Source organism: Populus euphratica, unplaced genomic scaffold (assembly GCF_000495115.2).
Source record: "Populus euphratica unplaced genomic scaffold, PopEup_1.0 scaffold6.1, whole genome shotgun sequence".
Classification (NCBI taxonomy): domain Eukaryota; kingdom Viridiplantae; phylum Streptophyta; class Magnoliopsida; order Malpighiales; family Salicaceae; genus Populus; species Populus euphratica.
This window is the reverse complement of record NW_011499849.1, coordinates 3,738,301-3,753,729: the sequence shown is the minus strand read 5'-3', so window position 1 is coordinate 3,753,729 and position 15,429 is coordinate 3,738,301. Positions and strand designations below refer to the sequence as shown.

The 15,429-nt window shown below is 31.2% G+C and overlaps 1 protein-coding gene across 2 annotated transcripts; it reads right to left on the bottom strand.

The window, feature by feature from the left end:
- Window positions 1–4,257: 4,257 nt before the first annotated feature.
- LOC105120728 (plasminogen activator inhibitor 1 RNA-binding protein-like) lies at window positions 4,258–7,644 on the bottom strand. Of its 2 annotated transcripts, XM_011019063.1 has the most exons (8): window positions 7,561–7,644; window positions 7,164–7,477; window positions 6,613–6,922; window positions 6,471–6,536; window positions 6,145–6,274; window positions 5,512–5,667; window positions 5,362–5,409; window positions 4,258–4,716 (listed from the first exon to the last, which is right to left on the bottom strand). In XM_011019063.1, exons 2-8 carry the CDS (start codon window positions 7,351–7,353, stop codon window positions 4,537–4,539), a joined length of 1,080 nt encoding a protein of 359 aa, XP_011017365.1. In that variant the 5' UTR covers window positions 7,354–7,477; window positions 7,561–7,644; the 3' UTR covers window positions 4,258–4,536. The 2 variants fall into 2 exon arrangements, with proteins under 2 accessions (XP_011017365.1, XP_011017364.1); XM_011019062.1 differs by having other exon boundaries at window positions 7,164–7,624.
- Window positions 7,645–15,429: the final 7,785 nt, after the last annotated feature.

Genomic DNA, 15,429 nt, shown 5'->3' with positions numbered 1-15,429 from the left:
TAGATGAAAAGGTTATTAATTTGATATTTTTAGACTTTTTTTTTAGTGACTTAATTTTTATTACATTAAAATCATCTAAAATTACTTTTTTTAAAATAATCAATTTTAATGTTCTTAAAACTCAAAGGTATTTTCTTAAAACATTTTATCAATTACTTTAAGAAATTAGCATTACAGGTGCTGTTGTCCAGCCAGAAATCTCAAAAGAAAAAAAATATTGAAATAATTTATCTTAAATTATATATATATATATATATATATATAAAAAAAAAAAAACACCACCACCAAAGATGCCAAATCCCGATAATAAAACCGGCAACATTCACAGCTTGCAAGTTGTAATCACACGTCCCCTTCTCGTTAACTATTAATTAATTAACTATAAACTGAAGAGGAGCTTACCTTCTTACGTATCACTATTTAAGCTTTGCTTCTTCTTTTTCTTTTTTATATTTTTTTTATTGGTGATATTTTTTGTAATTTTATTATTTAATATTATTATTTAATTGAATTATAATACTTTTATAACATAGATTATGAGTTTAACGAGTTAACTTAAGCTTTTTTCTTTAATTTTTTTCAATTTCATCATCTAATACTGAATTGATTATGAATTAGACTTCATAATTATTATTTTCTTTACTTTTTATCATGTAATTTTAGTCTCGTGACCTGCAAATAGTGCTTAACATGCTAATAATCCCTAATCCACAGATATGGGATACGACAATCCATCAATTTAAAGAACCCGATGATCCTGTCGGCACAATTTGACAGCTAGTAAGGTCGGCTCTGATACCAAATGTAATAGCCCCGCCCAATATGGCGTATATTGTTTGCTTCGAGTTTTACCGCCCTCGTGATTTTGTTCTTGATGATGTAAATCAACTTCTGAGCCTCACGCCTCAAAACGCGTATCAAATGTTAGTAACCAATACTATTAATAAGGTCAACTCCAAAACCCTCACCCGTCAATGTGGGATATTACATTTGTAATCTTTTTATTTATTTTTCATAAGGATATCTTGTTCTCGCGATAAGGGTCGAAGGTTTTGGCATTTTAACTCTAATTAAATCGAGTTATTTTTTTGTTTTATTCAAAAGAAGCTATCTTGGTCTCAAAACCTAGGTCATGTATCTTTCAATATTGGATTTGCTTTTTATTGGGTTGGTTTGACTAAGGTTGTTAAAAACATATTTTTAATATAACATAAAAAATATAAAATAAACTCGGATCGTAAAAATGGATCATAAAATCATAAAATCATAAGGAAATTTTTTTTAAGATAGTTCAAGCATCTTGAAATACATTCTTGAAATAAAAACTCATATATAGTTCAAACATCTTTAAATACATGATTCAAATAAAAACTCATATATAATTTAAATAAGTTTTCATTAATTAATAATTACCTAACTTAAAATAAAAAATATAATGTGTTATGTAAACTAAAACTTATATTAAATATAAATACAATATACTTATTTTATATTGTTTTTAAATTTTCTATTTTGATTGTCTTTCTAACAATATAAATGGTCATTTTTAATTACCTCAGTTTTAGATTTTTATTTATTTATTTGAAATAACTGATGTTACATAATTATTTTTGTTAGTGTTATGAAAAAATTAACTTGGCATGGGGTTTAACAAGTTTATTTATTTTTGTATTTGAAAAAAGCTTTTGATTTTTTTGATTTATAATTTTTTTAAATAATTTTGAATTATTAAAAAGAAAAAAAAAAGTAACATGATGAATGACTATCTCGCATGTGCCACCCAAACAATCACAATTTCTCTCTCTCTCTTTCTCATATCATCATCATCACCATCGGTTTTCTTTATTCTTCTCCTTCTCACTTTCAAGCTCGTCTCTTGCACTCTCTTTGTCAGGACCAACAACTCATTGTCATTTTCATGGCTTTTGCTCATTACCTGATTGCCATTCCCATTAAACCCTTAGATCTCACAAAAGCTGCACTCTTTAGCACCACCTTCTCCTTAAGTCGTCCTCCACCTCATCCCACCCCACTTTCTCTTAATAAAAATCACTTTGATTCAATTTTTTCTTATACCTTATTGAAAACTAAAACATATGATTTGTTAACAATAGTTGTTTTCAGGAAAGGCGAAGGTGAAAAAATCAGAAATGTTAATAGTTTTTATTAATTTTATCCAACTTGGTAAACTCAGTTTGAGTTTACCGAGTTCACCAAATTTGACCTATTTTAATCAAGTTTAACTAAGTTTTATATAATTTACTGGTTTTCGAGTTTTGTATCCTATTTAACATGATATATCTGTGTTGACTTGTAAAATAATATGATTTTACGAGTCAAATCGCGAGTTTAATAACCATAAATTTTACGGATTAACTCAGTCCACTCATTTATTTATTTTTTTAATTGATTCCCCATCTCATAATTTCATCATTTAATATTATGTTTGAATAAGAATTGATCTTCATGATTTGTTTTGGTTTTCTTCTAATTATTTGATTATAACCTCATGACCCGCTAATAATTTTTAACGGATTAACCTATATTGACTTGATATATTTTTTGTGTATTTTTTTAATTGTAGTTTTTATAAATTTCATCAATTTACATTGAGTCTGGTAAAGACGATAAGAAATTGAGTTTCATAATTTATTTTGATTTGCTCCCAGGTTATCTCGATCTTATAATCAAAGTTGAAGATTTGACAAATTAACTCGGGCTAAATCAAGTCATTTTTTTTCTACGAGGTTTTCTCGGTCTGATAACTCAAGTCATGAGTTTAGCGGATTAACTTGGGTTATTTTTTATATTTTTTAAATTGATTTTTTTAAATCTCATCCCTTAACATTGTCCTTGTTGGGAATTGAAATTCATAATTTATTTTTTATGGGTTTATCTTTACTTTATGACTTGGATCGCAGGTTTAACAGGCTAACTCGCACCATTTTTTATATTATTTTTAATTGATTTTTTTAATTTTATTTTTCAACATTGAGCTGATTAAGAATTAGATTTTATGATTTATTTTGATTTACAGTGAGGTTATTATAATCTCATAACCTAAATAAAAGATTTGACATGTTAACTAAGATTGACTTGAGTCAATATAATATAGTTTTATCTTAATATTTAAAAAAGATATTATTTTGATTTTTTTAATTAAATTATGTTTTTACAAGTAGTATAAGTTGTTTTTAGATTCACAAAGACAATTGAGTTACATTGAATTAACCATTTTATAATTTAATTTTAAATCTAAATTAGATAAAAACATAAATCAAAAGATTTTAAAATTAACATGATAAACAGAATTAACATGGTAAACTAGGCCAACTGATAATGTAAAAGAGTTCCCTCTGTAAAAGTTTGAGCCTTGTATTATTTTTATAGTTTTGAATACAATCATATCAAAATTATTAAGATGTTATTTTTTTTAAATTAAAACATGCTTAATGCTATCTTATTTTCAAAATAAATTTAGCATGGTGACGAAGTAAAAGTCAGAAATGTATTTTATTAATCCTTATTCTAAATCATCCAAATTGTTTCGGGCATATTTTCTTATTGCTTTTGGTTTTTATTAAATAAATCACATAGAACATGATTTTAGATTCCTGTGAGATTAAAGATAGCAATAAGAGAAATATTAAAAATAAGATTTGTGCTATCAAATTAGTTTATTTTAATAAAATTAAAATTATCATTCTTCTTATAAAAAAATATTATCATATAATTAAATAAAATAAATTAAAGAGCTCCCCACAGATTAAATTTTGATTTTACAATTAATATTATTACTACTAGAAAACATCTTTTCGACGTAAAAATCATCTTGCTTGGACCCGCAGAAGAACATGAGCTGAATAAACATGTTTGGCAATTTAAAAGTAAATAAATAACAATTTTAATTACAGTTTTAAATAATTTGTTTAAAAGTTATATTTGATTAAACTTATATAAAATAGATTGACATATAAAATAGATAAAAAACAAGTTTCCATATGAATAAAAAAACCTAATTATATACAAAACCGAATACAAAGAGCAAAAATTATTTAACTATCAATAACCCACCACAATAATGGCGGTTCAGTTATGACTTCCCTGGAATCTCGGATCCACAACTCATCCACTCATATCTGAACATGTCTATGAAATTGTCCATTCGCATCCTGTGGCCTTCATGTCCTGACAAGGTGTATTGGTGTTTCACCACGGACTTATCCATAATCTCGATAAAATGACGTCAGTATAGCATTTAGAAAGATGCAAAACTTCATATTTTTTTCTCTTGAAAAGAAGGGTTCATCTATTTCAAAACAAAACTGAGCAGCAATTTCTAGTCATAAATAACTCGTTTCAAGTTCCCCATGTTCTCGATGAGACTACAGGGAAACCGATGAAACGCCTGGAATATACATAGTAAAGCATAAATTTAAACAGATCTTTTGATACAGGAAACCACGTTATTCTAATCATTTCCTGTGCATGATTAAAGGAACCCAAAATTGGATGGACATCGGTTCTGGAGAGATCTCATTTGCCACCCAAGGTAGGGAATTGTCCAGGATCTTCAATGGAAGGGGCTGGCACGTTGCTGATTCCATCTCTATTGCCAAACCCTCTTGCTCCACGGCCCCGTCCCCTACCACGGCCACCTGACCCTTGGTACCTTTCCCCTTCAGCAGGCTTCAAGAACTCGTTAATGCTGACAGACTACAATCATCACAGCAGTTAGTATGATGGTTAGCAAGACTACAAATTAAATGGCGTGTGAGAGAAGAATGGAGCAAACACAGAAAGATTAAAAAAAAAATCCAGATCATAGAAAAATCCATTCATTCAACACAGTTCATAAATATCAATAGTAAATCCCCAGTGGTCACAATGATAAGATATACAAAGGCAATGTTCTCATCCCAATAGTAGACAACAAGGTTTAAAAAGGCAAAAAATAAAACAATTCCAATTTCCACAAAAAAAAATAAATCTCACTGATGTAATCCAGTTCAGAAATAGATATCAAAAGTAACTCCCCAGTGGTTCAAACAAGGATGTATAAATGTTCATATTTGTCCACATGAGCTGAAAAGTGATGCATAGAAGAGCCTTTTACGACATAAAAGTAGCACAAGTTCATTGATGACCAGCTTCTTTCACAGACATAATCAAATCATCAGCAAAGACAAGAAGTGTATAATGAACAGGTGGAATGAATAAGCATGAACAAAAAAACTAAAAGGATGACAAACTGAAAGGAGATCTCTAGGAGAACAAAGATAATTGGTAAGGGTGTTCTCCAAAGCTTATATGCTAGAACATATGAAAAATAGGAAAAGAAATATAGGCAAACATGGGTACCTTTTTAGCTTTCTCAGATGCCTCTTTTCGCTTATCCTTGTCAGAGCCCTTGAATATAGAAAATTATTGCAAAAACATTCAAAGCACTGGTGATGGTTATAAAACAAAAGGGAAAAATTAAAAGCTTCAACAAAGCACAATAGTCTTTACCAATTTAATAAAGACATCATTGTTTTCCTTCTTGCTTGAAATCTGCTGCATGGATTGAAACTCTTTGGCATCCACCTTTCTTTCCTCTGTCTTAAGTGCCAGCAGGGCCTTCCTCTTCTCTTCCAGCACCTTCTCATACTCTTCAAGAGTCATCTCCTGAAAAGAAAAGAAAAAGTACTGTAACCATTCCTTTAAAATGTACAAAATTTCTTATATCATTACTTGAATGATCAATGCTAAAATTGTGAATTACTTTATTAAGTTTATATAGAAGCCGGTCTTTTAATGCCCCCGAGCTGGCAATCTAGACAAATAAGTTCAACACTCGTACAAAACACAAGAATTGAAACAACAAAATTTCCCTTGAACTAGATGAACCAGAAATGGAAACACCAGGTCCAGCCAATCACAAAATTTCCAAAATCCAAAATTGTAACACGTGCTAAGGGACAGACCTTGCAGATAACAACCATCAATATTTTCACGCCCCTACTTGTTAATATTTTACCATACATTCTGATATCAATAATTAAACTATGGGTGTGACGCAAACACTACTGAGCAGAACAAAACATAATCAGATAATGTGATATGGAGACGACAAAACACCTAATAACTACTAAAAACATTCACCTTTTCCTCTGGTTCTTTTTCTCCTGGTTCATTATCAAGGTTCTCCTTGTTCCCATCTGCTGCAGCTTCCGTCACAGGTTTCTCATCACCCAAATTCTTGTCACCTTCATTGCCAACTTCCTCAGTTATCCTAAAATAAAAGGAAATAATAAGTGCCCAAGACCCTGAAATAAAAGGAAAGAATAAATGCCAAACAATTCTTGAAATGAAATAGATCTTCACAAGCAAATCAGGATATAAAAACACACACCAAAGATTATTACAGTGGGAAATGAGACACTCACACATGGATATAAAAAAATTTCATCTTACAGAACTGTACTTACTCAGCAAGTTCATCAGTCTGAGTTCCCCAGTTCCCACGACCAGCCCCTTCTCGCTTCATCTCGTTTCTGCACTCATACGCAAGTCAACTTAGATGCATTAGCACATAATGAAAAAAAAATATGATCATCAAGAAACACCCACCCACGTCCAGTCCCACTCCGACGTTCATATATCCGACGAGGCCGCTCTCCTTCGCCATCTTCTCCATTGGCAAAACCCCCATGACGGCCACCACGGAAACCACTGGCAGCACGAGGTCCACCATATCCCCTCCTTTCAGAACTTTTTCCAGCATCCCCATCTTCAGAAGCCCCTTGCGCAGCTGGTGCTCCAGTGTTAGCAAATGAACTATCAATATTATTGAAGTCCCTATTATAACCCCCACGACCACGGCCATATCCTCGTCCACCACCACGACCTCCTCTCCCACCTTCATTCTTTGCCTCCCTCACTACAAAAATGGAAACAAACGAATTAGCACAACCAGATTTATATGTATATATATTCATTTTGTTCAAGATCATTTTACTACTAAGCATCCAAAAATATTTAAAAAGTAACAGGCTTCAGGCAGTTAGCTTTCAAAAATAACAAATTGAAAATTTCTAATATGTTTAAGAAAATCTCAAAATTCACATATAATAGAATATAAAAAAAATCGACAAACAAACAACTAAATAATAATAACTGACCAGCTTGTGAAGGAGGAAGAGGCTTGGAAGGCAGCTTGGCAGCAGGAGCCACCGGTTTGGCTTGAGTCTGAGCCGAACCTTTCTTGGCGGCGGCGGCGGCCGGAGGAGAAACCACCGGCTTCTGAGCAGCGATAAGAGACGGATCCTCAGCGTCATCATCCAATAAATCAAAAGGATTGATCGTCGCCATTTCCGATAAACAAAAAACTCACCACAAATCAAACAACACACCACAGAAAACGCCTCCGCAAAGAAAAACTAGCATATCAAAACCTCCGTATTCATCGTTTATTTTCTCTACAACGAACCTAGATCTGTATAAGTAAAAGTAGAAAGAAATAATGCAGTAAGTTAGAGAGAGGAGAGAAAAACCCTAGCCGCAAGAGAGAGAAAGAACCTAATCTCAAATGTTGATGTTTTTAGAGACTTGCTGTCGCTGTTTTAGTGTTTGTATTTACTGTTTAGTGTAGTCTAGGGAATAGAAATAAATAATATATATTATTTATAGTTTAGTGGAGAGATTTACGGCTATGCCATTTTTGAGATAAGAAAGGGGGGACTGCCACCGCTGAGCGGTGCCTACTGGCAGTGAGGGTTCTTTTTTTTGGGTTTATGAGGTTCTGGACTTGTAAGGATCGTCAGGCCTATTAATTAGCCCAGCATGGATGGATGACGTATCTCTCTGAACAGGTTGTATACGCTGCTAATTTAGCATCTTTGAATTTGAAAGCGTTGTAATTATTAATATTTATTCAATAGAATAAAAACTTGAATAAAAAAACAGATAAAATCATATTTATATCTTATCCAAAGTAAAAATATATATTTTTACCGATTTATTTAATCCCGTCTCTTATGTATTTTTTCTTTATTACCCTGCTTTTTATCTCTTATTAAATAAATATTAATAACTAAATCACATTTAAAAGCTAGAATATTAAAGATATGATTCACTAGAATATTAAAGATATGATTCACTGTTAGGTAGTGTTTGATATTATAGTAGTGGTTATTTTATAAAATATTTTTTATTTAAAAATATATAAAAATAATATATATTTTTTATTTTAAAAAAATTATTTTTGATACTAACATATCAAAATAATTTAAAAATATTAAAATTTTAATTTCAAACAAAAAAATTAAAATTTTATAAAACATGATTTGTAATAGAAAAATATTTCCTTAATGTAAGAGACTTTTGTGTTTTCAAATCCAGAGGACTAAGTAATTTGAATAAAGTATTAGAAATCTTTTATTACTTGAAAGACAGCTTTTACACATTTGTACGAAGAAAGGGATTCGTCCATACCATCGGTATTATTTGTAAGACCACGACTGATCCTGAAAGGAATGAATGGAAAAAACAGCATGTCGTATCAATGGAGAATTCTGAGAATATTTGATTCTTACCGGATCGGCTCCAAAGAAACCTTGTTTGAATTCTTGGTGCGTAACATAAAAACAAATGAATTCAAATTCAAAGTTGGGGTTGGGTCGAGTTAATAAATGGACAGAGCTCCGCGGCTCCAATTATAGGGAAATAAAAAAGCAACGAGCTCCCGTTCTTAATTTGAATGATTTTCCGATCTAATTAGACGTTAAAAATAGATTAGTGCCTAGTGCGGGAAAAGCTTTTTCTTGAGTGGATTTTCGATTTTTTTAATGAGTCCTAACTATTAGCTATTCTCCACTATGAAGGGGAGTTGAATGTGTAGAAGAAAAAGTATATTGATAAATTGATAAAGCAATTTTTTTTCCAAAATCAAAAAAGAGTGATTGACTTGAAAAATTAAAGGATTTCTAGTCACCTATTACCCTATAAATGAACATAAACCAATTAGAAATGAACATAAACCAATTAGATGGAAAAAAGAGAGGATAGAGGGTCCGTTGGTGAGTTTAACTATTTCCGAGGTATCTATTCTTTTTATATTATACTATTTTGTTTTTATGGTATCGCACTATGTATCATTTAATAACCCAATAAACTCCCTATCTTTGCTTCAATCAAATCGAATTAAAAATGAAAATAGAGAAATCTCAAAGAAATTTAGAAATAGATAGATCTCGAAAAAATGACTTCCTATACCCACTTATCTTTCGGGAGTATATTTATACATTTGCTCATGATCGTGACTTAAATAGATCTATTTTGTTAGAAAATGTAGGTTATGACAATAAATATAGTTTACTAATCGTAAAACGTTTAATTACTCGAATGTATCAACAGAATCATTTGATTATTTCTGCTAATGATTCTAACCAAAATACATTTTTTAGGTATAACAAAAATTTGTATTTTCAAATGATATCGGAGGGGTTTGCAGTTATTGTGGAAATTCCATTTTCCTTACGATTAGTATCCTCTTTAGAAAGATCAGAAATAGTAAAATCTCATAATTTACGATCAATTCATTCAATATTTCCTTTTTTAGAGGGCAAATTCCCACATTTAAATTATCTGTCAGAGGGACTAATACCGTACCCCATCCATCTAGAAAAATTGGTTCAAATCCTTCGCTATTGGGTGAAAGATCCCTCCTCTTTGCATTTATTACGACTCTTTCTTCACGAGTATTGGAATTTGAACAGTCTTAAGAAATCTATTTCCTTTTTTGTAAAAAAGAATCAAAGATTCTTCTTGTTCTTATATAATTCTCATGTATATGAATACGAGTCCGTTTTCTTTTTTCTTTGTAAGCAATCCTTTCATTTCCGATTAACATTTTATCAGGTCTTTCTTGAGCGAATATATTTCTATGGAAAAATAGAACATTTTGTAGAAGTCTTTACTAAGGATTGGGGGGACAGCCTATGCTTGCTCAAGGATCCTTTCATACATTATATTAGATATCAAGGAAAATCCATTTTTGTCTCAAAGGATACGCCTCTTCTGATGAAAAAATGGAAATATTACCTTGTCAATTTATGTCAATGTCATTTTGATGTGTGCTTTCAACCCCAAAAGATCCATATAAACCCATTTTCATTATACAAGCATTCTTTCGCCTTATTAGGTTATCTTTCAAGTTCAAGTGTACGACTAAACCTTTCAGTGGTACGGAGTCAAATGCTAGAAAATGCATTTCTAATGGATAATATTATGAATAAACTCGATACAACAGTTTCAATTATTCCTTTGATTGGATCATTAGCAAAAATGAAATTTTGTAACGCAGTAGGACATCCCATTAGTAAACCGACCTGGGCCGATTTTTCGGATTCTGATATTATCGACCGATTTGTCCGTATATGCAGAAATCTTTCTCATTATTATAGCGGATCCTCCAGAAAAAAGAGTTTGTATCGAATAAAATATATACTTCGACTTTCTTGTGTTAAAACGTTGGCTCGTAAACACAAAAGTACTGTACGCATTTTTTTGAAAAGATTAGGTTCAGAATTATTGGAAGAGTTTTTTACGGAGGAAGAGCAAATTCTTTTTTTGATCTTTCCAAGAGCTTCTTCTATTTCCCAAAAGTTATATAGGGGGCGGGTTTGGTATTTGGATATTATTTGTATCAACGAGCTGTCCAATCATGAATAATTGGTTATGAAAACATGGAAATCGAAAATATCCCTAAACTAAATAGGGATAACAAAAGAAATCATCCATTTCCATTATGAAAATGCTCATGCAATATATGAGTAAAGATTGAGTAAATGAGTATTTATCTTTCATAGGAGTTCCATCTAGGGAGGGAACTGAGTTTTAGATGTATACATAGGGAAAGCCGTGTGCAATGAAAAATGACATCCATTGGCGGTATTGGATTATTAGAATCTTCCATCAATAGAAATCGGTAATGGAGCTTGTTTCTCTTTTGGATAGTTTGATTTTTCTTTAAATATTTTTATTATTCTGACATAGTAATATTAAACATGAGTTTTTTAAAATATATTATTTTAATATATTTTTAAATTAAAATATTTTAAAAAATAAACATATCACTGCAATAAAATACATACACGGAATTAAAAGAAAAAATTCATCTTTTAAAAAACTTTGGACGTGGAAGACCAAGGAGTCATGTTTATTGTCCATAAATGGATTAGATTTTTCTGAAATATCATGTTTAATATTATAAAAGCCAGGGTGATTATTTTCAACTTAATTTTTATTTATAAAAACAATTAAATTAAAAAATAAAAATAAAAACTAAACTGAAACTGGAATTTTGGCTCAGTTTTTTATATTCATAACCAAAAAAACCTATATTTTTTTTCGGGTTTTTTTTTGGCTTTGTAGTTGGTTTTTAATGGTTTTATGAAGGGCTGTTAATTGATATTAATAATGTTTAATTTTCTTAAAAGATTCCAAAAGACATTTAATTTTTTTGTCGCTAAATATTCATTTGTGTTAAATTTTTATTGTCGTTGTTCAATATATATTTTTTTTAATTTGTTTAGAAAAATTTAAATAACACATAATTACACACCAATAAATTAAAATTTAAATTACAAACCATTATTTTTAAAGGGTTTAAAGAAAAATATTTATTATTTATAAAATATTTCAAATGAGAGGATAAAAATCAAACAAAAAAACATGATAATTTTTTTTTTAAGCATTGTGGTGCCAACACTTTTTTTCTGGGGAGGAATTTGCCTTTTTCCAAAAATTTCTGGTTCCTTTAGTTTAGTTTGACGATTGAATTTTTAAATCAAAACTTTATTTTATTTATATTTTAGTTTTTAAGTTTGAAATGAGAAAGAGAGTTGCTAAAAAAACAAAAAATAAAAGAGAATGAGAATTGTTAATTAAATTTCATTGAAAGAAATGTCCAAATTTGACATGAAAGTGTTTCTCTTAAAAAAAATGAGTGTCATTGAGGTATTTTAGATTTTTTATATTATTGGAAAAAAAATAAAAATTGGAGAGATGTTTTTTTTCTAATTTGATTTTATATTTTGTAACATATTTAATTTTTTTGAGTCGAGAAATTAGTTGTTTGAAGTTATAAAAGTGTCTTTTTAGGAGTTTTTGTGTTAAAATAGGTTGAAATTTAGGTTTTTGAATAAAAAAATCTCAATCTCGATTTTCTAATTACCTCTTAAGTGATAAAAATTTGAGGATACAAACTACACGTCTCCTACTTCTACTTCCTCTTCTTCTTTTTTTAAAATAAAGAACGACATGTTGTTTATTCAATTTGAAGAATAGATTAAAAGGGTCCAGGTGAACGAGCCTGAGCTTTTTTTTAATGGACTAGATGTGCTGGGCCTGGAAAAAATAGCTTAAGTTCCGATAATTAATCATAGATTCAGCTTGATTTTATTAAATTCTATGGTCGCTAATGAAATTTATTGCATTTCTTTGGCCAGAATATTTAGATCAAACACAGAATTCAGACTTTGATCATCTTCAACATGCTCAAATTGAACTGTAGGCAATGTGAATACCTTCCTACTTGAACGCCCCTTAACGTACAGATACATCCAGTGGCTCCATGTATTTTCCCCGTGCATTGTATCGCGAAATTAACTAACCACGAGCTCATATATTATTATATTAAAATAATTTAAACCATCCCCGGCAACAAATTGTTACAAGCCTCGATATAATACGAGGTTTGATGTACAGGCTGATCCCGGAAACGGTAACCTGCTCTGAATCATCTGCACCATCTCTTTTCCTCTTATGTCACCTTTTCTTCCTCTTCTCCTGATGATATTACAGAATGAACGGTTGGCAAAATCTAAAATCCTGGCAAAACTGAAAGATCTGGCTATGCCTCTTTGGAGGTCTGCAGTTTTATTTAGCAGAGCAAGCCTGTTCTCCCTTTTTCTTTCATCTTCCTGCACGCAGACAAGAGTAATGTTACACTGTACGGGAATTGCTTATCCACGATTATAAGTGTTGAAGCTGTTAAAACAACTTCACTTGGAAATTATGCTTTCCAGTCAAGATATGTGGGTTTGAATATGAATTTAGTGTGTGTAATTGGTTATATCTAAAAAATTAATTTCCCTGTGAAACGAGAGATTCTTTAATAGTTAAATTAGTAAATATACAAGGAAATTGAGAGAAAATATAAGTAAAAATAGTTGAAGAGTGAAATTATTAAGTATAATAAAATCATGACTTCTTTTATAAATCTTGGTTGCGTGACCTCACTTCAAAATACAGAAAGCTGTAAGATGATAAATATAAAAAGTTGCAAGATAATTGATTGATGAAAGTAGTGATGTTCACTACCTATCATAATGTTGGCCATGGAAATATTGATGGTTATAAGTAATATATTGACTATAAATAATTATTAATTTAAAAAGAAGGTGATTGATTGTATAAAATATAATGTGCGTGTTATGCAATGTATTGAAAAAAAAAGGAGAAAAAAATACATGGGGTGTAGATATTCTGGTCACGATCTGGATGCAATGATATTGCTGTTTAAGCCATGGCCGAAACAGCAACAATTATAAATTTATTTTTTTAAACTATACACCATCAACATAAGAGAGATAGTTGATATATAAAGTAATATACAAATCAAATAAAGCATCAGTCGTCTCCGGCATTGCATGGGTAGAATAACACCGAGGAGTATTTATTTTCGTGGTTTCATTTGTTATTTAAAATTGTTTTAAAACTATTTTTTTTGAAAAAAATATGATTTTTTTTAAGGTTTTAATATATTAATGTTAAAAATAAAAAAATATTATTTTAATTAAAAAATATTTTTATACAACATTAGATAATATTACCAGATACACACTTAAAGCGAAAGAGGATGGCTTAATTGATGCATGATATATATTAATCTATAGTTCAATTTTCGCTCGCTTCGAGAAATACAGAGACAATCCCAATATTTGCCTTTCTATTATCGATTCTTTTCTGTTCAAGAGAGGGCACGAGATTTCTCTCTTTAACATAAACTCTGAAGAGCGCACTTCCCAACAACGAAGGTAGGCATTAATGGTATTAACATAAACTCTGAAGAGCGCACTTCCCAGCAACGAAGGTAGGCATTAATGGTATCAATAATTGAGTACTGTAGCAAGTGAGGTTATGGTCTAGTGGGAGGGACTTGTTCCTTTTTTCTGTACCTGGGTTCGAACCTTATCATGCATGCCTATCATCCCGCGGTGCCTTACCTGTTTATTGGGCTTGCAGGATGTTCAATAGCCGTAGAGATTAGTCGTGGTGCGCGTAAGCTGGTCCGAACACCCCACGTAAATAAATAAAAAATAAAAAATAATTGAGTACTGTAGAAAATTATTGAAGAAATCCTCGAGTGGTTGGAGCAGCTCTGATGATGTTTCAACAGACTCATCAATCCCAATGCCTGTCCAAAATATTTCAAGTAGTCTACCAATATAAATCAAAGCAAATTGCCAAATATTTCAAATCCAAAAAGCAGCATTTTCCGTGGGAAAAAGTGAACTCGATCCCAAGAGAGTGATCATCTTATGAAGAAAGGATCAAGTAGCAGGATAAATTTTGCCTTTCGTGGACAAGAGAAAAGAGTGCTCCTCTTGTTCTGTTTCAATTGCCGCCTCATCCACCAAATAAATAATCTTCATAGCATTCTAAGAAGATTTTCTAGCACTGACCAGCGCTCAATAAAATATATAGAACATATAGATAAGAAAAATATGTTGAAGTTCCACCGTTTTACAGACAACCACAGAGACGCAAGAAGAACGACGCAAAATAAAATGGTATGTCAGATGCTATCTGATCTTCAAGAGAGAGGAAGCGCAGTGGCACCAAGGTCTCAGAAACCTACAGTGACAGAGACAAGTCCATGTCAAAGGAGGCGGGGTTTTGTTGTAAAATATATTGGGAAATGACTTTAAGGAGGACGAGAGGCAGCTCACTGTGGCTTTGAAGCTATATATGGTAGAGGATCAGAGGATGTACACAATTGAAAAAATTTAGCTCCTCGAGATGCCACTATTGAGGTTATAATCATGGATGGTGAACTAGTTACTGCCTATCTTAGAATGGCGACTCCACAGGAAAGGAAGGGGAAAAACCAGAGGGGACAGAGGAGACGAGAGAACACATACAGCAGGGAACCCAGAAAAAGACAGATGAGAAGAACAAAAACAAAAGAGAGAAAAACAGAAACACCAAGAACGAGAGACGAAAACGAAAACTGGCAGAAAGAAAAACATAAAGAGGGAAGAACAGAGAGAGACAGAGAAAACACAAACATATGAAGAATAAAATAAAGCAAAAAAATTAAAAAAAGACCAGAAATTAGAAAAGAAGGGAAGGAAAAACAGAAGCAGAGGGGAAGAAAAGCAA

What these genes read in the sequence shown, in the direction of transcription:
- LOC105120728 (XM_011019063.1), bottom strand. Translation starts at nt 7,353, where the DNA reads ATGGCGACGATCAATCCTTTTGATTTATTGGATGATGACGCTGAGGAT. An exon ending in CAGACTGATGAACTTGCTGA is followed by an intron (nt 6,275 to 6,470) that starts GTAAGTACAGTT and finishes CTTTTATTTTAG; the next exon opens with GATAACTGAGGAAGTTGGCA. An exon ending in CATCTGAGAAAGCTAAAAAG is followed by an intron (nt 4,717 to 5,361) that starts GTACCCATGTTT and finishes TGATGATTGTAG; the next exon opens with TCTGTCAGCATTAACGAGTT.